Source organism: Eumetopias jubatus, unplaced genomic scaffold (assembly GCF_037043125.1).
Source record: "Eumetopias jubatus isolate StellerSeaLion01/CBP00866 unplaced genomic scaffold, mEumJub1_p1.0 scaffold_12, whole genome shotgun sequence".
Lineage (NCBI taxonomy): Eukaryota > Metazoa > Chordata > Mammalia > Carnivora > Otariidae > Eumetopias > Eumetopias jubatus.
The window spans coordinates 70,853,259-70,871,945 of NW_028274818.1; the positions used below are offsets into that span (position 1 = coordinate 70,853,259).

The window sequence follows — 18,687 nt, forward strand, 5'->3', positions numbered from 1 at the left end:
GCAGAGCGGGAGACAGATGGCACCAGGCCGGTGACACATACTGAGTACTGGGCGGGAGGGCCCGGCGGCAGGGAGAAGAGGAGCTCTTTCCACAGTGCACAGGAGGCCCCGGTGGCTCCTGGCCCTGACGTGGACCCATTGGCACAGGCCCGGGGGTGGCAGGGGTCATCCAGTGGCAGGTGGAGACTAGCTCGGGGACACCAGCGTCCTTCTGGGGTGCACGCAGGGATTGACTCAGTCGGGCTCTCCAGGGACCTGCTCTCAGGTTCCCTGTTGCTTCCTGGGGCCCCTGCAAGGAGAAGAGGGGTGTCGGGGCCCTGGCCCACTATCAAGCCACAGTCAGGGGCGCCCCCACGATGACACAAGGCCTTGCCAGGCAGCACCCTGGCCCCCAGCATCACTCCTCTACCCCCCTCCCGGCCCCCCAACGCTGAACCAGCTGACTGACCCAGGCGAGCCCTACACAGGCAGTCCTGCAGATCCCGAGCCTGAGTTGGTTTCTCTGTGGACACCACTCTGTCCACCTCAAGGCTGAAGACCTGTCCAGTGGCCAAGGGACCAGTGCTTGTGACCGCACAGACACCCTCCCTCCCCAGGACAGAGTCCCACCTGCTTCTGCTGTAGGCCGGAACACTTGCAGCCGCAGCTGGGTGGGCTGGCGGAGCTCCTGGGTGCCAAACTCGGCCACAGTGAGGAAGGCTTCCCTGCTCACGCCCAGGCTGGGGAACACCATCACCTGGGGGGACGGGGCTGCTCAGCTCCACAGACCCCGACCCCCAGCCAGCCCAGCCCTGCCGGCTCAGAGGGGAAGGAGCTACCAGACAGGGCTTTACACTGAGGAAGAGTCACTCAGCATGAGAAATCAGGTCAAACCACCTAGGACCAAGCAGGACCACCACCTTGTTTTGTGAAAAAGCCCACAAACACTCAGAGAGAAGGCTCAGGAGCATTCAGGGCTCTCAGATACTGGGAAGAGGTGCTGCTTCTCTCTGCAAGGTGGTGGGTTTCCTACAGCATCTCTACTGGGCACACAGGACATTAGGAAGGCCCAGAAAAAAGAGCTTATTTTTAAAGAAACACAGCAGCCAGACCAAGGCTCAGTCTCCAGACTGTGTCCTGGAGGGTCCTGGGGTCAGCCTACCTCGACAAGCTCCTGGGGGGCCAAGAGGGCCACCTGCTGTGCCAGGGGGCTCAAGGGTCCCTGCAGGTCCCCCATGGGCGCTCCCACGAGGAAGGTCTCCGCGTCCCACACAGGACCTGGGATGGCAAGTGTGCAATGACGAGGAGAGCATCAGGGGCCCGAGGCGGAGCCGGACCTGGGACTGAGCCCCCCAGCAGTAGCCTCAGACAGCTACCCCCCAGCTTTGTCTGTCTCACTGGGTGCAGGCTCTGCTCGGGACCACAGGTGCTCAGTGACACCTAACGGACCCTGAACAGCTAAGGAATGAGCCTGGGATGAGGGATGTGACTGTCCTGGCCAGGACAGGAGGAGCCCCTGGGACACCCAGGAGACCCTGCACGGTGGGGGGGGGGGGGGCGGCAGTCCTGGTCCAGGACAGAAGGTGACCCGCAGCGCCTCCAGGGGCCCCGGCACACCTCCAGGCCGCAGCTCACAGACGTAGCTGTGGGGCACTGAGCACAGGTCCGTGTTGCACTGCCCCGCAGGCCCGAGCCGCACACAGCGCTCAGCCGTGGCAGGGTGCGGCTCCCCAGGCAGCCAGTTCTGGCAGCTCTCCAGGCTGAAGGCCTCGTCCCGCACCGTGGGGCCCGCCTCCGCCCCCTCCACAGAGGAGAAGCCAATCCACACATCCAGGCTCCTGCAGGCAGGCGGAGGGGAGAGTGGGCGCTCAGGGGCTCCCCGAAAACAGGCACCCCTCCATCTGCCCTCTCTCCGGGAGCCTGCTCCTCACGGCAGCCCCTCAGGGAGGCCGTGCCCCGTCCCCATCTCTAGATGGGGAAATTGAGGCTCAGAGAGATGACCTGGCAAGCAAGGCCACATCAGTGTCCACATAGCAGCCATGCCTGGGGCCAGGGGCCCAGCTGAGGGCTCCTTGCAGGGGGAGGCTTCAGTCTGGCCAAAGGCTGTGTATTCTGTGACAGGTCTCTGGGTGTGGGGGCCCCCAGGGGGTGGAGTCGGTTGAATGGCCGACTCTTGGTTTCGGCTCAGGTCATGATCTCAGGGTTGTGAGATCGAGCCCTGCATCGGGCTCTGTGCTCAACGGGGAGCCTGCTTGAGATTCTCCCTCTCCTCCTGCATCTGCCCCCTTCCCCTTCTCTCTCTCCCTCCCTCTCAAATGGATTAAAAAAAAAAAACTTTAAAAAAAAAAGCAGCTCTGGGTGTAGGTTTTGGTGGAACAAAACACCTGCATCTCAGCCCCCCGAACAGGCTACTCCCCACAGCTCTGCCAACCTAGGAAGACCCTTCTGGAGGGAGGGCTTCCAGACACATGGAAGGCACAGGCACTGGGGCCCGGCTAATGCCAGTTAACCAGGTGGGCCTTGACCGTTCTGGGCCTCGATTTCCCCTTCCGGACACCGAGGATGTCCAGGGTATGATCCACAGTCTGGTCGGCCCCTTCCCACACAGGGACACAGGGAGAAATGGGCATCTGGCCTCCGGCCGCAGCAAGCGCTGACGGCTGGGGGTAAGGCTGGTGCTGGCTACAGGGAAGCACATTTCCTCTCAGGCCTGGGGGGCCAAGGGCAGCCTCCATGGTCACACCAGAACCAGCCCTACCCCTGCCAGGAGGGGCTCAGCAGGGGACAGCAGGGGACACCAGGGGGTGGGCAGCCTGTGGACCCGGGATGCATCAACCCTACCCCCACGCCCACCTCTCTGTGCGGAGAGCTGATGGGAACGGCGTCAGCTGAGCAAGACGGGGCTCTGTGGCTGCAGTCAGGCCCGCCAGCTGGATGTGGCTCCTCCAGCCACCCCCACCTGTCCTCCTGATCCTCCTCAGGCCTTAGGCTCTGTCTCCACCCCAGCATTCCGGGGACCCCACCTCACAGCCTCTCGGGGGGCAGTACCTGGTGACCTGGGAGACCAGGAAGTGCTGGACGGCGGGACTGTCCACCATGGCCAGGGCGGCCCCGGCCCAGGCCCGGCACTGCTCCTGCGCCTGCAGCCATGCAGCCTTCTCTGCCACCAGGCGGTAGCAGTGCCCATTGCCGGGGAAGATTGCAGTGTCCGAGGGGCAGAGCGGATGCACCACTACGGGGTCGGCAGGCAGAGAAGGAGGCATCAGTGTGTCCCCAACCAGGACCGCCCCACCCACACCAGGGGAGGGACGACCCAGGCCCGGGGGCAGCAGGGCACCCACCTCGGGCTGGCTCCTCGCCCACAGCCACAATGCTGTATGTGGCTTCGAGGTCCGAGCCGCCACGATTTCGGACACCAAGCTTGAGGGTCTCGTCACTGCGCACCGAGACGTGACACGTGAGCTCCAGGGCCACGGGGGCCGCCTCCACCTGCACCTCGGCCCCCAGCCGGGCGGAGCCGGCCCCCAGGGCCAACACAGCCGTCACGTGATAGCGGCCGGGCAGCACGTAGCGGTGTGTGGTGGCAGGGCCAGCAACGTCCACCTTGGAGGAGCCGTCGCCGAAGTCCCAGTGTGTGGAGCTGACAGGCAGGGAGGCAGTGACGTGGAAGGCTGCTGGCTGGCCAGAGGCCAGGGGTCCCTGAGGCCCCACCAGGGCGGCCCCCGGGGAGGCAGGGAAGATGTTCCGGAGGAGGGTGGGACCCCTGCAGGCAGGGGCGAGGGGTGATGGGGTGCTGGAGCAGAAGGGCAGGCAGGCCGAGGAGGCGTTGGGGGGCCGGGCCGCCCCGCACAGGCACCAGCCCTGGTCTGAGAGGGCCCCAAGGCCCTGGCCGGCCGCGAAACAGAAGGCACTGCAGGCCGCAGGTGTCAATGGGCCCTTGTGGGCAGCTGAGAAGGCCGCCAGCACCGCAGCGCCCGAGCTGTTGTCAGGAAGGCAGGCGATGTACTCCTCACCTGGACGGAGCAGACAGGCTGGTCCCCGGCATAACCCCGCTCTGGATCCCACATCACATCACCCCGCTGCTCTCGCCACCTCCCACCTGCACTGGCCCCTTGGCCCACAGGGCCCCTCCAGACCCCCAACCCGGTCTGTCTCAACCACCGTGACTACTGTCCACACGCCTTCCAGCCCCACCCACCCCCACCCAGGCTGGTGACCCCGGAGCACCTACAGGGACCTGCCCAGCAGGGAAGGCCCCAGCTGGCCCCGCTCCAGCCACACTCACCACAGCCACCATCCAACAAGGGGACACCGAGGAGGGGTCGGCCAGCTAGGGGGCCGGGCCCGGCACATGTGGCCGCCTCGGGCTGAACCACGCGAACCTGCCGCTCCTCCACCCAGCGAGGCAGCCACGCCAGACCACAGTCACACTCCAGCGGGTTTCCGCTCAAGTTTCTGCGGGAGGCGCAAGGCCGGGCGCTCAGCGGATGGCAGGGCAGGTGAGGGGGCCCCGAGGAAGGGTCTCTGCTGGCCTCAACGCAAGGAGCAGGGGCCTGGGGTGCCCTCACAAGCACAGCACCCCGCCATCCCTGTGGCAGCGCCGGGCCCCGAAAGAGCTCTGGTGGGCAAGCACACAGCGCCCAGCGCCTGGTCTCAAACAGGAACAGGCACGGAGACCAGGTAAGGAGGGCAGGGAGGGTAACTGGGGGGGGGGCCGGGGGGGGGTCGGGCTTGGCTACTGACACCCACCAAAAACAACTTACATTTCACTTAAATTAAATAAATTAGCAAATATTCCTTCTTCTAAAGTAGAAATCTTGTTGTTACTTATGTCCCTGGAAGAAAGGGGGGGATTCAGCAAGGTCTGAAGGAAGCCCCCATAACAGAAATGGTGACAGGCAGCCGCCACCTGCCCACCCCGTGGAATCACACAGCCCCCTGGAGCGGATACTTACAGCTCTGTCAGTGCGGAGAGGTTCGCCAGGAGCCCCATGTCCAGGGCCCGGAGCAGGTTGTGGGAGACATCTCTGGGGAGCAAGGTGGTCACTGGTCAGTGCCAGAGCCCCGGACAGGGCACAAAGCAGACCCAGGCCCACCTCCAGAGGCTCCCCCACACCCTCCAACTCCCTGCTCTTGAGGCCAGGATAGAGGATCCAAATGAACAGAGCAGGAGAGGGCCAGGAGCCCTCAGGACTCCGTCCCCGCCCTGCCCCACTCCCCTCCTCTGCCCAGTCCCCCGCCCCCCGCCCCAGCAGTGCCATCCCACATAGGGCCTGAAACACACCACAGCAGCCCAAGGGTCTCCAGGGCCAGAGGCCTCGCTGCTGCCGGCTTGAGGGAGGGCTGGCCTCTGAGTGCCAAGACACAGTGGGGCACAAAGACCAGATAAGCTCATCTCAGAGCTACGGTGACAGGCCACAGTAAACACGAGGTTAACAGGACCCCAGGACAAACACCGGCGTGGTCTACAAGGTAACACACAGGTTCAACGGGAAGCATAGCTGGGCAGGAATCAGGGAGGCCGGCTGAAAGGGGAGACGTGCACTGTGTCCGACCGCGCTGCTGCGTTGGGCGGACCCTCCAGAGACAGGCGGGCCCCACCAGAGTCCACACAAGGGCACAGAGGACCAGGAGTGACAGCAGGCTCTCCATAAACCCCAGGAGGTTCAACACCAGCTGGGATGGGCGAGTGTCACAAAGCCCGAAGCCAAAGGTGACAACTGACGGGAAGAATACAGGAGAGCATCACACACTTCTCCAAGCGTCAGGCACCAGCAGCAATCAAACGGCAAAACCAGAAGATCCAACTACAGAAAAACACGCAACCTCCACACAAAGCATCATAAATAAAACCAGACAACAGGCCGGGAAGCGTGCTACCAACTTCCAGCGGGGTCAAAGGCTCCGGCGCCCTTTCTGCACGCACCTACCAGACAGCTGCTCCACCAGGACCTGAGAAGGGGCTGGTGCGAAAACAAGGTCCTCGTGGGAGAGCTGAGGTGCACACACAGGCCCCTGAGGACATGGGGGGGGTCCCAGGGCTTCGCAGGCTGGGATGCCTGGAGCAGCACCCCGGCCTGGCTCATGATGCTGCAGACCACGTCTGGAACCACGCTCAGGAAACGACCCCCACCACAGCCTGACCGCTGCTTTACCCGGGAGGTCTGCTGGCCACACAGGTCTCATGGCGACCAACAAGGGCTAGAGGCTGAGAACTGGGCCTTCGCCAGGCCACTCTGCCAACCTGGCCCCCAACACAGCCAAGGGGCCGCCTGGAGGGGCATCAGCAGCATACTGTGGCCCAAGTGGGAAGCCAGGCCCAGAGGGGCTCCCATCCCCCTGGAGGCGTGGGGCGGGTAGGGCTGGAGCTCCTGTTGGGAGCAGGTGGGGCTGGGGGCCGGGGCAACCAAGCAGGAGCCAGGGCGGCTAACTTGGCAAAGTTCAACTTCCAGGCAAGAGGTTCAAAAACGCAGCACAAGCTGGAGCCTCATTTGGCAGGGGGCCCCTAGCCCCAAGAACCAGGGTCACCACGGACGCCCCTCCCCTCATCTGTGGGGAGAGACAGGATTTACAGTGGCAGCAACCAGAGCCCATCAGTCGATCGGTGGGTGCAGCCCCCTCAGCACAGACACAAGAGAAATCCAGGTGCAAAATGCAGCCCCTCCCCCTGCAACTGTTCAAACTAAGATCTATAAAGAAAGTGCCAGAAAGGGTGCACCATAGCAGCTCCAATCTGGAGAGCACGCGAGTCCCCTGAGTTTTCCACCCTCATTTTGCCCTTTAAGTAGGAGAAATAGGGTAGGAGTGGATGGACAGGCTGCCCCGGGGGCCTGGAGTGGGAGTTTCAGACGGGAACGGGCGGCGGGCGGCGAGGGGGCTGGCAAGGGGGGCCAGGAGCCCCACTGGAAGAGGAGGTTGGGGCAGCAAGGCCGCCTCCATTCAAGAAGTGGCACTCTCACTGACCATGGGCTCGGGCCAGAGCCCTGCCCCATCCCAGCTCGGTGCTCTGGACAAGGTGGTCTCAGCGAGCCTCTTGGCTTCCCATCTGGGGGGAAGGTGGACACACAGAGAGACAGCGTGCATGTGGCCATACGCGCAGGTCCGTCTCCACCCAGAACCTGGGTCCCAGGAACTCCACGGCTGGAGAGGCCTTTGGGGGTCAGGGCCCATGGGGACAGGGTTTTCTGGCTAGGTTGCCTGTGCCCTCCACAATGGAGCCGAGACTCCCCTGCCCCTTCTCACACGTGGCAGAGAAAGGGTGCTTTCTGATGGGTCGGGCTGGGCCTTCCTCTAGGGTACGCTGCCCGCCCTGTGTTCCACAGGCTCACCCCAGCTGGCCCGCTCCCACTCCCAGGGTAGGGTGGGCAGGCCAGGAGACCAGGGAGAGGTTGGCCGGACTCCCACCCAACTGGTCAAGCACAATGCTTTGGAGTGGCAGTGGCTGTGGCAGGAGAAACTTCAGCTAGACCTATGTAGGAACCTCCTAATGTCTGTTCTCTGAGGAAGAATCAGGTTGCAGGGGCACAGGAAGCAACAGAGAGATGATCCAGAAAGATGGGGCCTGGGGGCGGCAGGACATGAGGGTGAGCATAGGCATGAGCCCCACCAGGGGTTCCCAGGAGAGCTTCCCAGCTTGGGCCTCAAGCAGAAGACAAAAGAAAGAAGGAAAATCCCTAAAATGTTTTCCACATCCCATTTTTCTGGAAAATCCATCATGAGTGGCAGCTGCTGGGAACCGCCCATGGTGCCTGAGAAACCAGGGCAGCGGGTGGGCGGGGCAGGTCAAGCTCAGCGTCCAGGCCACTCAGCCAGCACCCACCCTGGCCCATCAGGACATCGCTGACCCTGGCCTCACTGGCCCGTGGCTCTAGGCCATCCTCGGGCCAGTTAAGTCCTCTATCCAGCTCTGCGTGGCCCAGCAGCCCCACTGAGGCTCCCCTCCCCTGCATGCGGAAGGCCCCACGTCAGTCAGTCATGGGCACTGGCCACATGCTCCCTGCTCTCCAGGGCCCACTTGAGCCCCGCCCCCCCAGCACTCACCTGGGCCTAGCCTGGCCCCTGGTGCACAGAAAATATCAACAGGCTCCCCAGGATCTTCCGCAGCCAAGGTCCCGTGCCCCAAGGGCATACCAGGCCCCGAGTCCCAGCCCCCCAGCGTGCCCCAGGGTGTGGGAGCGTCTATGTGGGCCAGGCCATGGGTAATGGTGTACACTGGGAGAGATGGGAAGGGCAGAGGGGACCCTGAGGGGGAGCTCTGGGGGTCACTGGAAGGAGGACATGGAAAGAGAACACTGGTAGGGTCCTCACCCAGTCCCACACCCCCCAAGGTCCTCAACAGCCATTTGTCCACATTTATTCTTGCCACCAATGTTCTGGGGGAATGCCAAGGAGGCCTCGGCCAGCCCTCCACCCCAGGTGACATCATCACAGTCTGACACCCTGCCCCCACACCGGTGTTCCCCAGGTCTTACAACTGCAGGGAAGAGACACAGCAGGCCCAGGGAGCCGCCAAAGGAGCCCAGCACAGCCCAAGCCACAGGGGCTGGCCAAGCAGCGGCCAGCCCCTACTGGGAGGAGGGCCAGCAGCCTGGCTGGACAGTACCCCTAAGAGGTCCTGGGCCAAGCAGGGCCCACCCTCTGGGCCAGTTAGATACTCCCCAGCCCCTCCAAGGCCCACACAAGCAACCTCCACAGATCCCCAGGCCAGGACTGGAGGGGTCAGGCCAGCTTAGGGAGGAGGTGGGTGACCTGGGGACCCACACACCACCAGGGGACAGGCACACACCCACGACAGCATAAGACATATGTCACCTCCCCAGGCACCAGGCATCAGGTTGAGAGGCTGGCCTTCCTTCTCCTCCCCCACAGTGACCCAGTAGTCCACTGGGGAGCCCAGGCTGTCCCCCATGCTCCCCCTGCCTTCCAGACCAGATATCTTCATGAGGGGGGACACCAGCCTCCCCTGGGGTACAGGCCCCCAACGGCATGTCCCAGAATGTCTGGGTCTGCTCTTTCCTGCTCCAAGCAGAAGCCTGGTGGAGGGTCCTTGCTTCCACCACCAAGCTAGAGGTGCCCAGCAGAAGGTGCTGAAGGACCCCCATCGGAGAGGCAGCTCCCCCATGCCCTCCCCACACAAGGCTCAGCACCTGCGTCCTGCCCCTGCTCACATTTCAGGGTCCCAGCGGGGAGAGGTGAGAAAGGGCTGCACCGGAAGAGGGGAGTGGATCAGGGTACATGAAGTTAGAAGCCAAGGACAGGGTGGTCACAAGCAGGTCTGGTGTGTTCCTGAGCCTGGGGTGGCTCCAAGAGCAGTCTACCCTTCTAGAGCTGAGGAACTGGAGGCCCCAGAGAAGCTGGGACCGACCTGCAGCCCTGAGTGGCCTCAGTTTCCTCCTCTGCCAGGGAGAGGAGTGGCTCGTGTGCCCGTTCCCCAGTCCAGATGCTGGGCGGGGTCTGGGGGCCAGCCGGAGCCCCCAAGGAAACATCTGCACATTCCAGACACGTGTGGTCAGCGGCGGGGGCGAGTGCCAGGCCCCAGCCCGTCACCCCCACCCCTGCGCTGGCCGCCACGCTGGAAACAGGGCTTGGGGGGAACGGGCTCCAGAGGGGCCGCTGCAGAGGTTATGTAACCTGCTCATCCCGAGCCAGCAGCTGCCTCCTCCCTCTGGCAGGACGGGACAGCGTGCTGGCAGGAGAGAGGGTACCCCCCTCCCCATTCAAGGCCCAGGGCTCCATGCTGCTCCCTCCACCACGAGGCTCCTGGAAACACAGCCTCGGCTGGCCTGTCCTTTCCCTGGAGGCACCGCCAGCTCTGGGGAGAAACAGGTTCTCCTCAGCCCAGCAAGGAGGACCCCCAACACATCCCCTCAGGAGCCAGGCCCAGGGAAAAGGGGAGAAGCTACAGTGCTGAACCTGCCCCCCCCAGCCCCCCGCCCCAGGCCCTGGGGCCGGCGACGCCACAGCGCCCCCTCTCCCCACCCCAGCACCAGGGGCAGGCCGCCGGGAGCACTGAGCCAGTTTGAGTGTAATAACCTCATTCTGTTTTCATTCCGTCTATTTATGGTGAGCAAGGCTGGCTTCCAGGGCCGGAAATGATGATGTGTAAATTAATGAATTCGAGTTTAGGAAGGAGCGGATTTGAAGACAAACATGCGGACAGGGCCAGCTGGGGAGAGGGCAGAGGCAGGCTCTCCGGGGAGGGGCCCGCTGGCCCCAGGGCAGCAGCGAGGGGCTGTTTCAGCCTCCAAAGTGAGGAGGAGAGGCCTGCATGGGAACCTCCCAGATCCAGGAGGTGGCCCACGTTTCACAGCATTTTGTGGGGGCCCCCAACACCGGAGCTCTGCCCCTCCCACTGCTGAAGTTTCACCAGGATGGGGCATAGACAGCTGGTGTGGTGATGCCGCACGCAGGCCAGGACAAGGAGGGGAACTCAGACCTGCAGAAAGGAGACGAGCGAGGGCATCCTCCACATCGGGACAGAAAGATCAACCCGCCCCGAGGCAGCCACCTTCAGAGCATTAACAAGACAGGGTGGAGCCCCCTCCCAGGAGAGGGTCTAGCATGCTCCTCCCCCTGTGGCTAGGGATTTGGGGTCCCCTTCAGGGCAAGGGGAGCAAAAGCACCAGCACCGAGGGTACCCAGTCTCCCCCCAGATCTGGCATCTGTATTCAGCAGCTGCTCTTAGACCTGTCACAGCCAGGCCAGGAGCGCGCCATCCCATTTTATAGGTGGGAATGCAGAGGCTCAGGGAGGCTGCCCTGCTCGTCCCACCATCACCACCCCAGAGTCAGGAGACTGAAGGAGGAAGGCTGGGCTCTTCCCCACCCTGGCTGGGGGGCTGGCACGTGGCCTCTGGCTTGCCAGGGGCAGAGACATCAGTCCAGTGTGGCTAGCCAGCCCATCACCCCCTCAGCTGCCAGGCATGGCCAATGGCACGAAGCAGCCTGACCCCAGGGCTATACAGCAGCTTGCAGGCACCGGACCCTGGAGGCCAATCGTACTGTTAGCCTTGTCCTGAGCACTGGCCCTCATTCCCTGCTTCCAGCAGAAGGAAAAGCTGGCTTCTGGCCCTGCCTCAGGACAAAGCCCTTTCCAGGGGGGCCCCATAGCATCCTTCAGGGCACAGGGGCTGCTAAAATCAGGGACACCACACTTGGCCAGGCCTGGGCCCACAGGCACCTCAGGGAGAGAATGAGCCCTGCCCACCTTGGCCACAAATGCAGCCCCTTCCCTGGCACGGGCGGCTGGGCACCACTGGGCCCCTTGGTGGAGACGGCTGCCAAGCCACAAAGAACGAGGTGTTCCGGGAAAAAAGGACGTGAGCTGCATTTTCCAGCTGTGTTCTATTCGGCAGCAAGACTGCAGGCACGCTCGGCCGGCGCCCCCGCCACACGCGGCCCACCCCGTGGACACAGCCCCGCCTTGGCCGGCTGGAGACGCAGAGGCACCCAGTTCAGAGGGCCAGACGGCCGCCGCCACCCCAGACAGCGGCAGGACAAACGGGATGTTTTCATTCCAGAGTGCTCCGCGGGCTGGGCCTGTCTGGGTTCCCACTGCTGGCGCTGGCCACTGCAGAGTGTTCCGGAAAGGAAAATGTGCATCTCCATCCAAAATGGCTTCCTCACTTGAAACCAAGCCTCAGCCAGGGCCTCCCTCAAGAGCCAGGGTCTCAAGAGCTGTGGGGGAGCACGGGTGGCGGCAGAAGCACACCCCATCCCACGGGCAGCGCGTGGGGGCGGGAGCCACGTCCTCCAGGCCCCCCAGCCAGCTGTCAGAAGACGATGGCCAGCAACGAGCCACCCAGGGCCAAGGCAGAGCAACAGAGAGAGGAGGCAGCAGGCCCCACAGGAGACGCACTGGTCTCAGGCCCCGGGAGAGCCACAGGATGAGCCTGCAGAGAAGCAGGAGAGGGAAACTGAGTCTCACCGACACCATGTGCCTATGCTGCAGCAAGATCACCAGGGTGTGCCGTGCACGTGATGGTGGAGCCAGCAGCAGGGCTGATGTGGGGGGCACCAAGCAGCTCTCGTAGCCTTGGATTTCAGGGGTGCCCCATCACCCCAGGTCACAGAACAAGGTGAACATGGGAAGTGACACCTTTTAGTCACACCTCAAAGCTTCACTGTGTCACGAATCCGTACCTGAATGCATCAAAAACACAAATGCACAAAACTGACACCCAAACACCAGAGGAGCATGTCAGGGGTCCCGACTCCCAACAGCTGCATGGCGCTGTGAAGACACCTCTGAGGTCAGAGCAGAGGGGGCAGCAAGGCTTCTGGACCTCGGGGCCTCCCTGCAGCCGGAGCTCAGGGCTGTGCAGGAGTCTGCCCCCTCAGGCTCACCTGCACCCCCTGCCCTGTGACGGGAGCTCAGGGCTGTGCAGGAGTGCCCCCCCCCCCGGCATTTGGTCTGAACAACGCAGTGACTGGCACACATGCTCAGGGTTCCTCTCTCCTCGCTTCTGTTCTGTCGGCAGGGCAGGTCCCAAAGACCCATCAGCCAGTGGCCAGTGCTTGGGGACAAGGTAATGGGCTCTGAGGACATGGACAGAATGGAGCCAAGGGACCACCCTGGCAATGGTTACAGTTACCGTGGCCCCAGCGCTGAGCCCTGTGGACACGCCCACAACCCCAGAAGGGACATCCATCTGCGGTGCCCACCATACGAGTGAGGAGACTAAAGCTCGGGAAGGCTGAGAAACGCGGCCAAAGTCACACAGGAAATGGAGGAGCTGGGATTGAACCAGGTCTGATTCAGGGCCAGGGTCCCGACTGCTGGGTCCCCACGCCTCGCTCCCAAAACCAGACAGGAAGTCAGCGGGAAGAACCCCAGCACAGATAGCAGATCGACACCCGAGGACGGAGCTGCAGGAAACAGCCGAGCCAGCAGCTGAGGCCAGAGCCCAGAGCCCACCCAGTCCCACTCAGTCCCACAGGGGGTGCCCCCCACCGCCACTTGTATGAACCAGGCCCCTGTGTGCAGCACTGGGGGTATGCCCCAGAGCGCGCTGATGCAATCACCTCTCCGTCACAACTCACCAGCCGTGTGACCCTAGGAAGTGACTTAACCTCAGCGAGTCTCAGTTCCCTGGTCTATAAAATGGGACCGAGAGCTTCTAACCCCATAGCATCATGGGGATGGAAGGTGACATAGGACAGGAAGGGCTTAGCAAGGAGCCCAGCACGTGGCAACCACAGAGGGAGAGGATGACCCAGTGGTGGGGAGCGGGGTGCACACCCCCAGCTATTTTCAGAGATTTCAACTCGGTGGTTTCTAGTGTGTTCTCAAGGTTGTGCAACCAGCACCACTGTCTGATTCCACAACATTCTCAGCCCAAACAGAAATACCTCTCCTACCCAGCTAGACACGCTAGTCTGCTTTCTGGTTCCATACATTTGCCTGTTCTGGACATTTCCTACCAGTGAAATCACTCGACACGTGGCCTCTTATGTCTGCCTTCTTTCACGTAACATGTCTTCAAGGCTTGTACAGGTTGGAGCAGGTGTCAGGGCTCCGTTCCTGTTAACGGCTGAGTAATACTCCAGCGGATTGGCAGACCACGTTCGGTTCCTCTGTTCTTCTGTTGCTGGACACCTGTGCTGTCTCCACGTTCCGGCTACTATGAATCCTGCCGCTGTGAACATTTGTGTACAAATTTCTGTGTGGACCCAAGTTTCACTTCTCTTGGGCAGACACCTAGGAGCAGAATGGCTGGGTCCTACCGAGGAGCCGGCAGACCGCCCTCCAGAGGGCCGCCCCATTCTGCGTCCCACCAGCGTTGGGTGGGTGGTCCGATTTCTCCACATCCTCAAGACGCTGGCTACCATCTGTCTGCAACAGCCGTCCACATGCGCATGAGGGGCATCTCACTGCGGTTTGATCTGCGTTTCCCTGAAAGCCACATGTTGAGCTTCTTTTCACGTGCTTACTGGTTATCTGTCTCTTTTTTGGAGGTATGTCTGCTCAGATCCTTCACCCATTTTTTAATTGGACCCTTGATCTCACTCACGTTGAGAATACATAAAACCCTTGTTGTCGCTGTTTTTAATCAACGTTCTGGCTACGAGTCCCTCACCACGTAAAAGGCTTGCACACGCTCTCCACCTGGCAGCTGTTTGGCAGGTGGGCTCACTCTCCTAGAGGTGGCGGTCCTCACTACTAGCGGCACCACCCAGCTCCTGAGGGTTGCTGGAACTGTGGGTGCTCCGGTGTTGGTACCTTCAAGTACCTGAGTGTTGCAGATGCAGCCCAAGCCTCCCCGTTCACCTTCCCGCCCAGGCAAGGGGCCCTCCTACAGCGTGTCCTCCTGTCGACAGCTCTGGCAAATGTGCATTCCGTGTCCCCTTGGGAAACTACGGCTACACATGCATTTGTATTCTGAATTCCAAGGGCTGGCTGTGCACCTCAGGGGACATGAGTGTGAGAGAAGCTGGGCGTGGAGGATGCCCAGATCCTCCTGAGACCCATCTCCACCCACCAGCCAGTGTTCTGTGCCTCTTCCGTCTGGGACCCTTCAATGCTGTCCCCAACAGTTGCCTGGATAAAGGCCTCACCTCCCACGCCTCCATCACCTGGGGCCTCAGAGACTCCTCCAGGCTGTCCCTTGTCTGGGACGCTCTCTCTCAGACCTTCCAATGTCACCTACACTGGGGGTCCTTCCAGGTAGCCCCTCCAAAGCAGCCCCCTCCCCATCATCTGTATATTTGGCTTAACATCAGCTTCCCGGTGAGAATTGAGCCTCAGAGACTCCAGACACAGGGCCTGGCATGCAGCAGCCAGGCTCTCTGCCTGCTGAGGGCTCAGGGAGGGGACCCTCTGTAGTCTGGCCAGTCCAAGGCAGCCTAACAGGTCATGCACACACCAGGCCCGCAGTCTGCTCCCAACGCCCACCTTCCCTCGCACCCATGAGCTATGCAGATGCTAGAGGCCTAGCCTCCTCCAGTCTCCCGGACTCTCCTGCCATTCAGGGGCACGGGCGGGGAAGGGTGAGGCCCTAAATACCCCCCAGGTGACAAAAGACCCTAAGGCCTTGATATTTCCATCAACGAACCAAGTCCCTCCTGCCTCAAACCTAGTCCTAGACCGGTGGCTGAAGTTAGCAGCGCACAGCCCTGACAAGTGGTTGGCCCAAAGCAACCACACCTGAAACTGACCGACAGGCGACATGTGGAGCAGCACCCTCACATATGAACTTGCCCCGGTGACGAACATTCTCAGTCTCTGCGGTCCTGTCCAACGCAGGAGCCAATGGTCAGAAGCGCCTCCAGAGGATGTGAAATGTGGCTTGCCATACAACACGGCTCTGGAGCAACTGTCCGGCTACAGGAAACAGACACAGGGGATGCCACCATGGAGCGGACACAGGCACAGTCCAAACCCAGCTGCTCTTGGAGCCAGTTTCAACAAGTTGCATGAGGAAGGGAAAAGATGAGGGAGAGTGGACACCTCATCAGAAGACAAAAGACACGGACTAATTGCACCATGTGGACCTTATTTGGATCCTAATTCAAACGACTGAAAAAAAAAACGGAGACAACGAAAAACCTAAACACGCTGGCACGGACGGGATTGGGGAATCGCTCACGGTCTTAGGTGTGACCACGGTGTGGCCAGACACCCCAAAATGCTTATACGTCAAAGGACAGGACAGCTGGCAACTGCTTCAAAGACAGACAGAGGTGGGGCATGGAGAGGCAGGACAGAGGGCGACGGGTCCATGAAGCTCAGCACACAATTTTGTCTACTTCTTCTGGGTCTGTTCAAATTCTCTACATAAAGCTTTAAAAACGGGACAACAGCAACACTTTGCTGAGTAACGTCATCTGTCTCAGGCTTCCTCCAGCAGCACCGTTAACCCAGGCGAGGGTTACCCAGGTCTGGCTCATGACAGAGGTACCAGGCCTGAACCCAGCAGGACCAGGAGAGAACCCAGTTTCCCTTGGGTTCCTGGTCCCCAGCCTCCAGAAATCTCCCAGAGGCAGCTTCGGGGTGTAAAGAACAGCATGGGGTCTCCTCCGTTCCCCATCCACTTGTGTCTCAGGGTTCCATCGCAAGCTCAGAGGGGCCAGCAACCCCGGGAATCCTGCCGGCTCAGGCCGGGCCAGGCCACCAGCTCCCAGGACCTCCAAAACCCAGGAGCAGATCCTACAGAGACACACGCAAAGCAACAGTCTTGGGCTCCATCACTGTGCCCAAGAGGCTCCAGAGCCTGAACCTGCTGCAGGCCCCTGACTGAGCCACCTGTACTGTTTACTTCCTACCCAGCTCAGCACCAGCTGCTGGGGAAGCAGAGAATAACCAGAAGAAACCAGGCCTGACCTCAGCAGCTCCCACCCCACCAGAGATGGAGGTATCTTCACCACGGTATCCAGAAACAAAGAGCGGAGGGGTGGGGCTGGGGGGGGGTCTGATCCAATTATGCTGGTGCAGGCAAGAGGCCCATCTCCACAGAGACAGAGGGGATGGTGAATGCTCAAGGGGTCAGGTAGCAAAGCGACAGGCGCAGTGTGACCCCAGCACACACACACCCCCCATCCTGCCCCGGGCCATGGCTCCCAGCTGATCCTGGAGAACCTGCTCTTCCCCTACCCCCATCCCACTCACCAAAGCCCCAAGGACATCCAGACCACCCAGGAGAAATACCCACCCCTACTTCACTCACTTACTCCCCAACATCCAAACTCATCTGAACACTGACCATGGGGTCACCTAATTAAAGGTGGCCATACAATGGAGGTACCCAGGGAATATTACAGAACCAAATTCCAGGACCCATCCCCAGATTTCACAAGCCTGAGGATGTTAAATGCTCCCCAGCGGATTCTAGCATGTGGCCAAGGACAGATGGGAGTCCTGGCTTTGGTAGCTGAAAGTGCCCAAGAAATCCAAAGAGGGCCATGGGAATGCAGATCAGCAGGCCCTGAGCCTGGCCCTAGCCCGAGGACAACTGTCTGCAAATCCGGGTCCCCTGCACCCTGTCCATTCCAACTTCGGTTCCTGAGCATCTCCGTCAATCCCAGCTCTGCCATGTGCTGGCCACGGCTTGTTACCTGGGCAAGTCACATCCCTTGAGTCTGTTTTCTCGTGTGTAAAAGAGTTTTGTTTTGTTTTTTAAAGATTTTATTTATCCTTGAGAGACAGAGGAGGAGAGAGAGAGAGAGGGAGAGAGAGAAGCAGATGGAGAAGCAGGCTCCCAAGGAGCAGGGAGCCCGATGCGGGACTCGATCCCAGAACCCTGGGATCATGACCTGGGCCGAAGGCAGACAGACGCTTAACCATCTGAGCCACCCAGGCGCCGTAGAGGAGTTTTCACTATCTATGCCTCAGAGGGCTAGGGGAGGGTCACAGCCAGAGCGGGGCACAGGGCTCACAAAACACCTGAAAACAGCTCTTCAGCGTTTTAAACTACTCCTACAACCCTACCTGCCCACTCTCCCCAGGATCATATCAGAGCCCTCTGAGCCCAGCCCACCTCCCCACAACTCCCTTTTAGTGCCACACTAGGGTGTACCTTAACACCCACACATGACCAAATGCAGCCTCCGGACCTTGCACACACGGTTCCCTCCTCCCGTCCTGAGGCCACCTTGTCACTCCTCCTTAAGCATCAGGCCAAGTCTTACACATCTTTCAAATCTTTGTCCAGACACCTCTTCCGGGAAGCCTTCCCCGCCACCCCAGACAAAGCTCTCCTCCTCCAAGCTTCCTGCTGCAGGCCTCCCAGGTGCAGAGCATCCCCCAGGCCAGGCTGCATTCTATTAGTCCCTAATTAGCGTGTAAGTGCCGGCCGGTTGCCTTCAAACTACCTTCCATCCCGCCCCCGCGCGCTGTCTCAGGTTCCCCCATCAACTCGCGATTGCGGAGCCCCCCAGGTGGGGCATTTCTGCGTTCAGAGAAACCGGGATACTTCTGCTTCGCCCCGGCCCAGGCCAGGGGGGCTGAGGACCGCCCGCGGTCCCGGGTGTTCCTTATTTAGTCGGGCCGACCTCCCTTTGCTGGAGCCTCGCCCTGGGAGAGGCCTGGCCCGCACTCCGTTTCCCCTTCGGAGGCCGGGGACGCGCCCACGCCCTGCGAGGCCCGCCAGGCCGGCGGCCTGCCCGGCCGGGCCTCTCCCCGGAGCCGAGGGTACAGGCGCGCCGAGACCGCCCCACGCCCCGGGCGCCCCCGAGTCCCGGCGCCATGGCAACCGCCCGGCCCGCGGCGCGGGTTGGCGGGGTACTCACAGCGCGGTGGCGTCGGCGGGGATGCGCAGCGCGGGTCCGAGCGTCCGCAGTCCGCGGCCGGAGCAGTTGACGCGGCAGGCGGAGCCGGGCTCCGGGCCGCAGAGGCAGGGGGGCGCGCACGGCCTGCAGCCGCGCCCGGGGCCCCCCGCCAGCGCCGCGAGCCACAGGCCCAGGCCCAGGGCAAGCGCCAGGCGGGCGGGCGCGGCGGGCGGCATCGTCAGGGCAGCGCGCGCATGGCCCCGGCCCGGCCCCGAGCCCCCCCGAGCCACCGAGCCCGCCCGGCGCCGGTGGCCGCGGCTCAGGCGGGGCCCGCGGACGGCATGGCGGGGCGCGGGGCGGGATCCGGCAGCGGCCGCGGCCTGTCTACCTGCGCGACGCCCGCTCGGCGCTCGGGCCCGGCCGCGCTCTGCGTCCACCGCCGGCCAGTCGCGCGCTCGCGCTGCAGTGCGGGCCCGCAGCCGCCGCTCCTCCTCCTCCTCCCGGC

The 18,687-nt window shown here is 62.1% G+C and overlaps 1 protein-coding gene across 1 annotated transcript in view; it reads right to left on the reverse strand.

Annotated features, from left to right (window-relative positions):
* Positions 1 to 18,418, reverse strand: part of PKD1 (polycystin 1, transient receptor potential channel interacting) — a 40,942-nt gene extending 22,524 nt beyond the window's left edge. Inside the window, exons 1-10 of the mRNA XM_028111492.2 lie at positions 18,204 to 18,418; positions 4,935 to 5,006; positions 4,743 to 4,814; positions 4,265 to 4,434; positions 3,321 to 3,992; positions 3,028 to 3,211; positions 1,597 to 1,817; positions 1,142 to 1,257; positions 610 to 736; positions 42 to 289 (exon numbers count right to left, since the gene is read on the reverse strand). Coding sequence (XP_027967293.2) covers positions 42 to 289; positions 610 to 736; positions 1,142 to 1,257; positions 1,597 to 1,817; positions 3,028 to 3,211; positions 3,321 to 3,992; positions 4,265 to 4,434; positions 4,743 to 4,814; positions 4,935 to 5,006; positions 18,204 to 18,418 — 2,097 coding nt within the window. The remainder of the gene's footprint in view (positions 1 to 41; positions 290 to 609; positions 737 to 1,141; positions 1,258 to 1,596; positions 1,818 to 3,027; positions 3,212 to 3,320; positions 3,993 to 4,264; positions 4,435 to 4,742; positions 4,815 to 4,934; positions 5,007 to 18,203) is intronic.
* Positions 18,419 to 18,687: the final 269 nt, after the last annotated feature.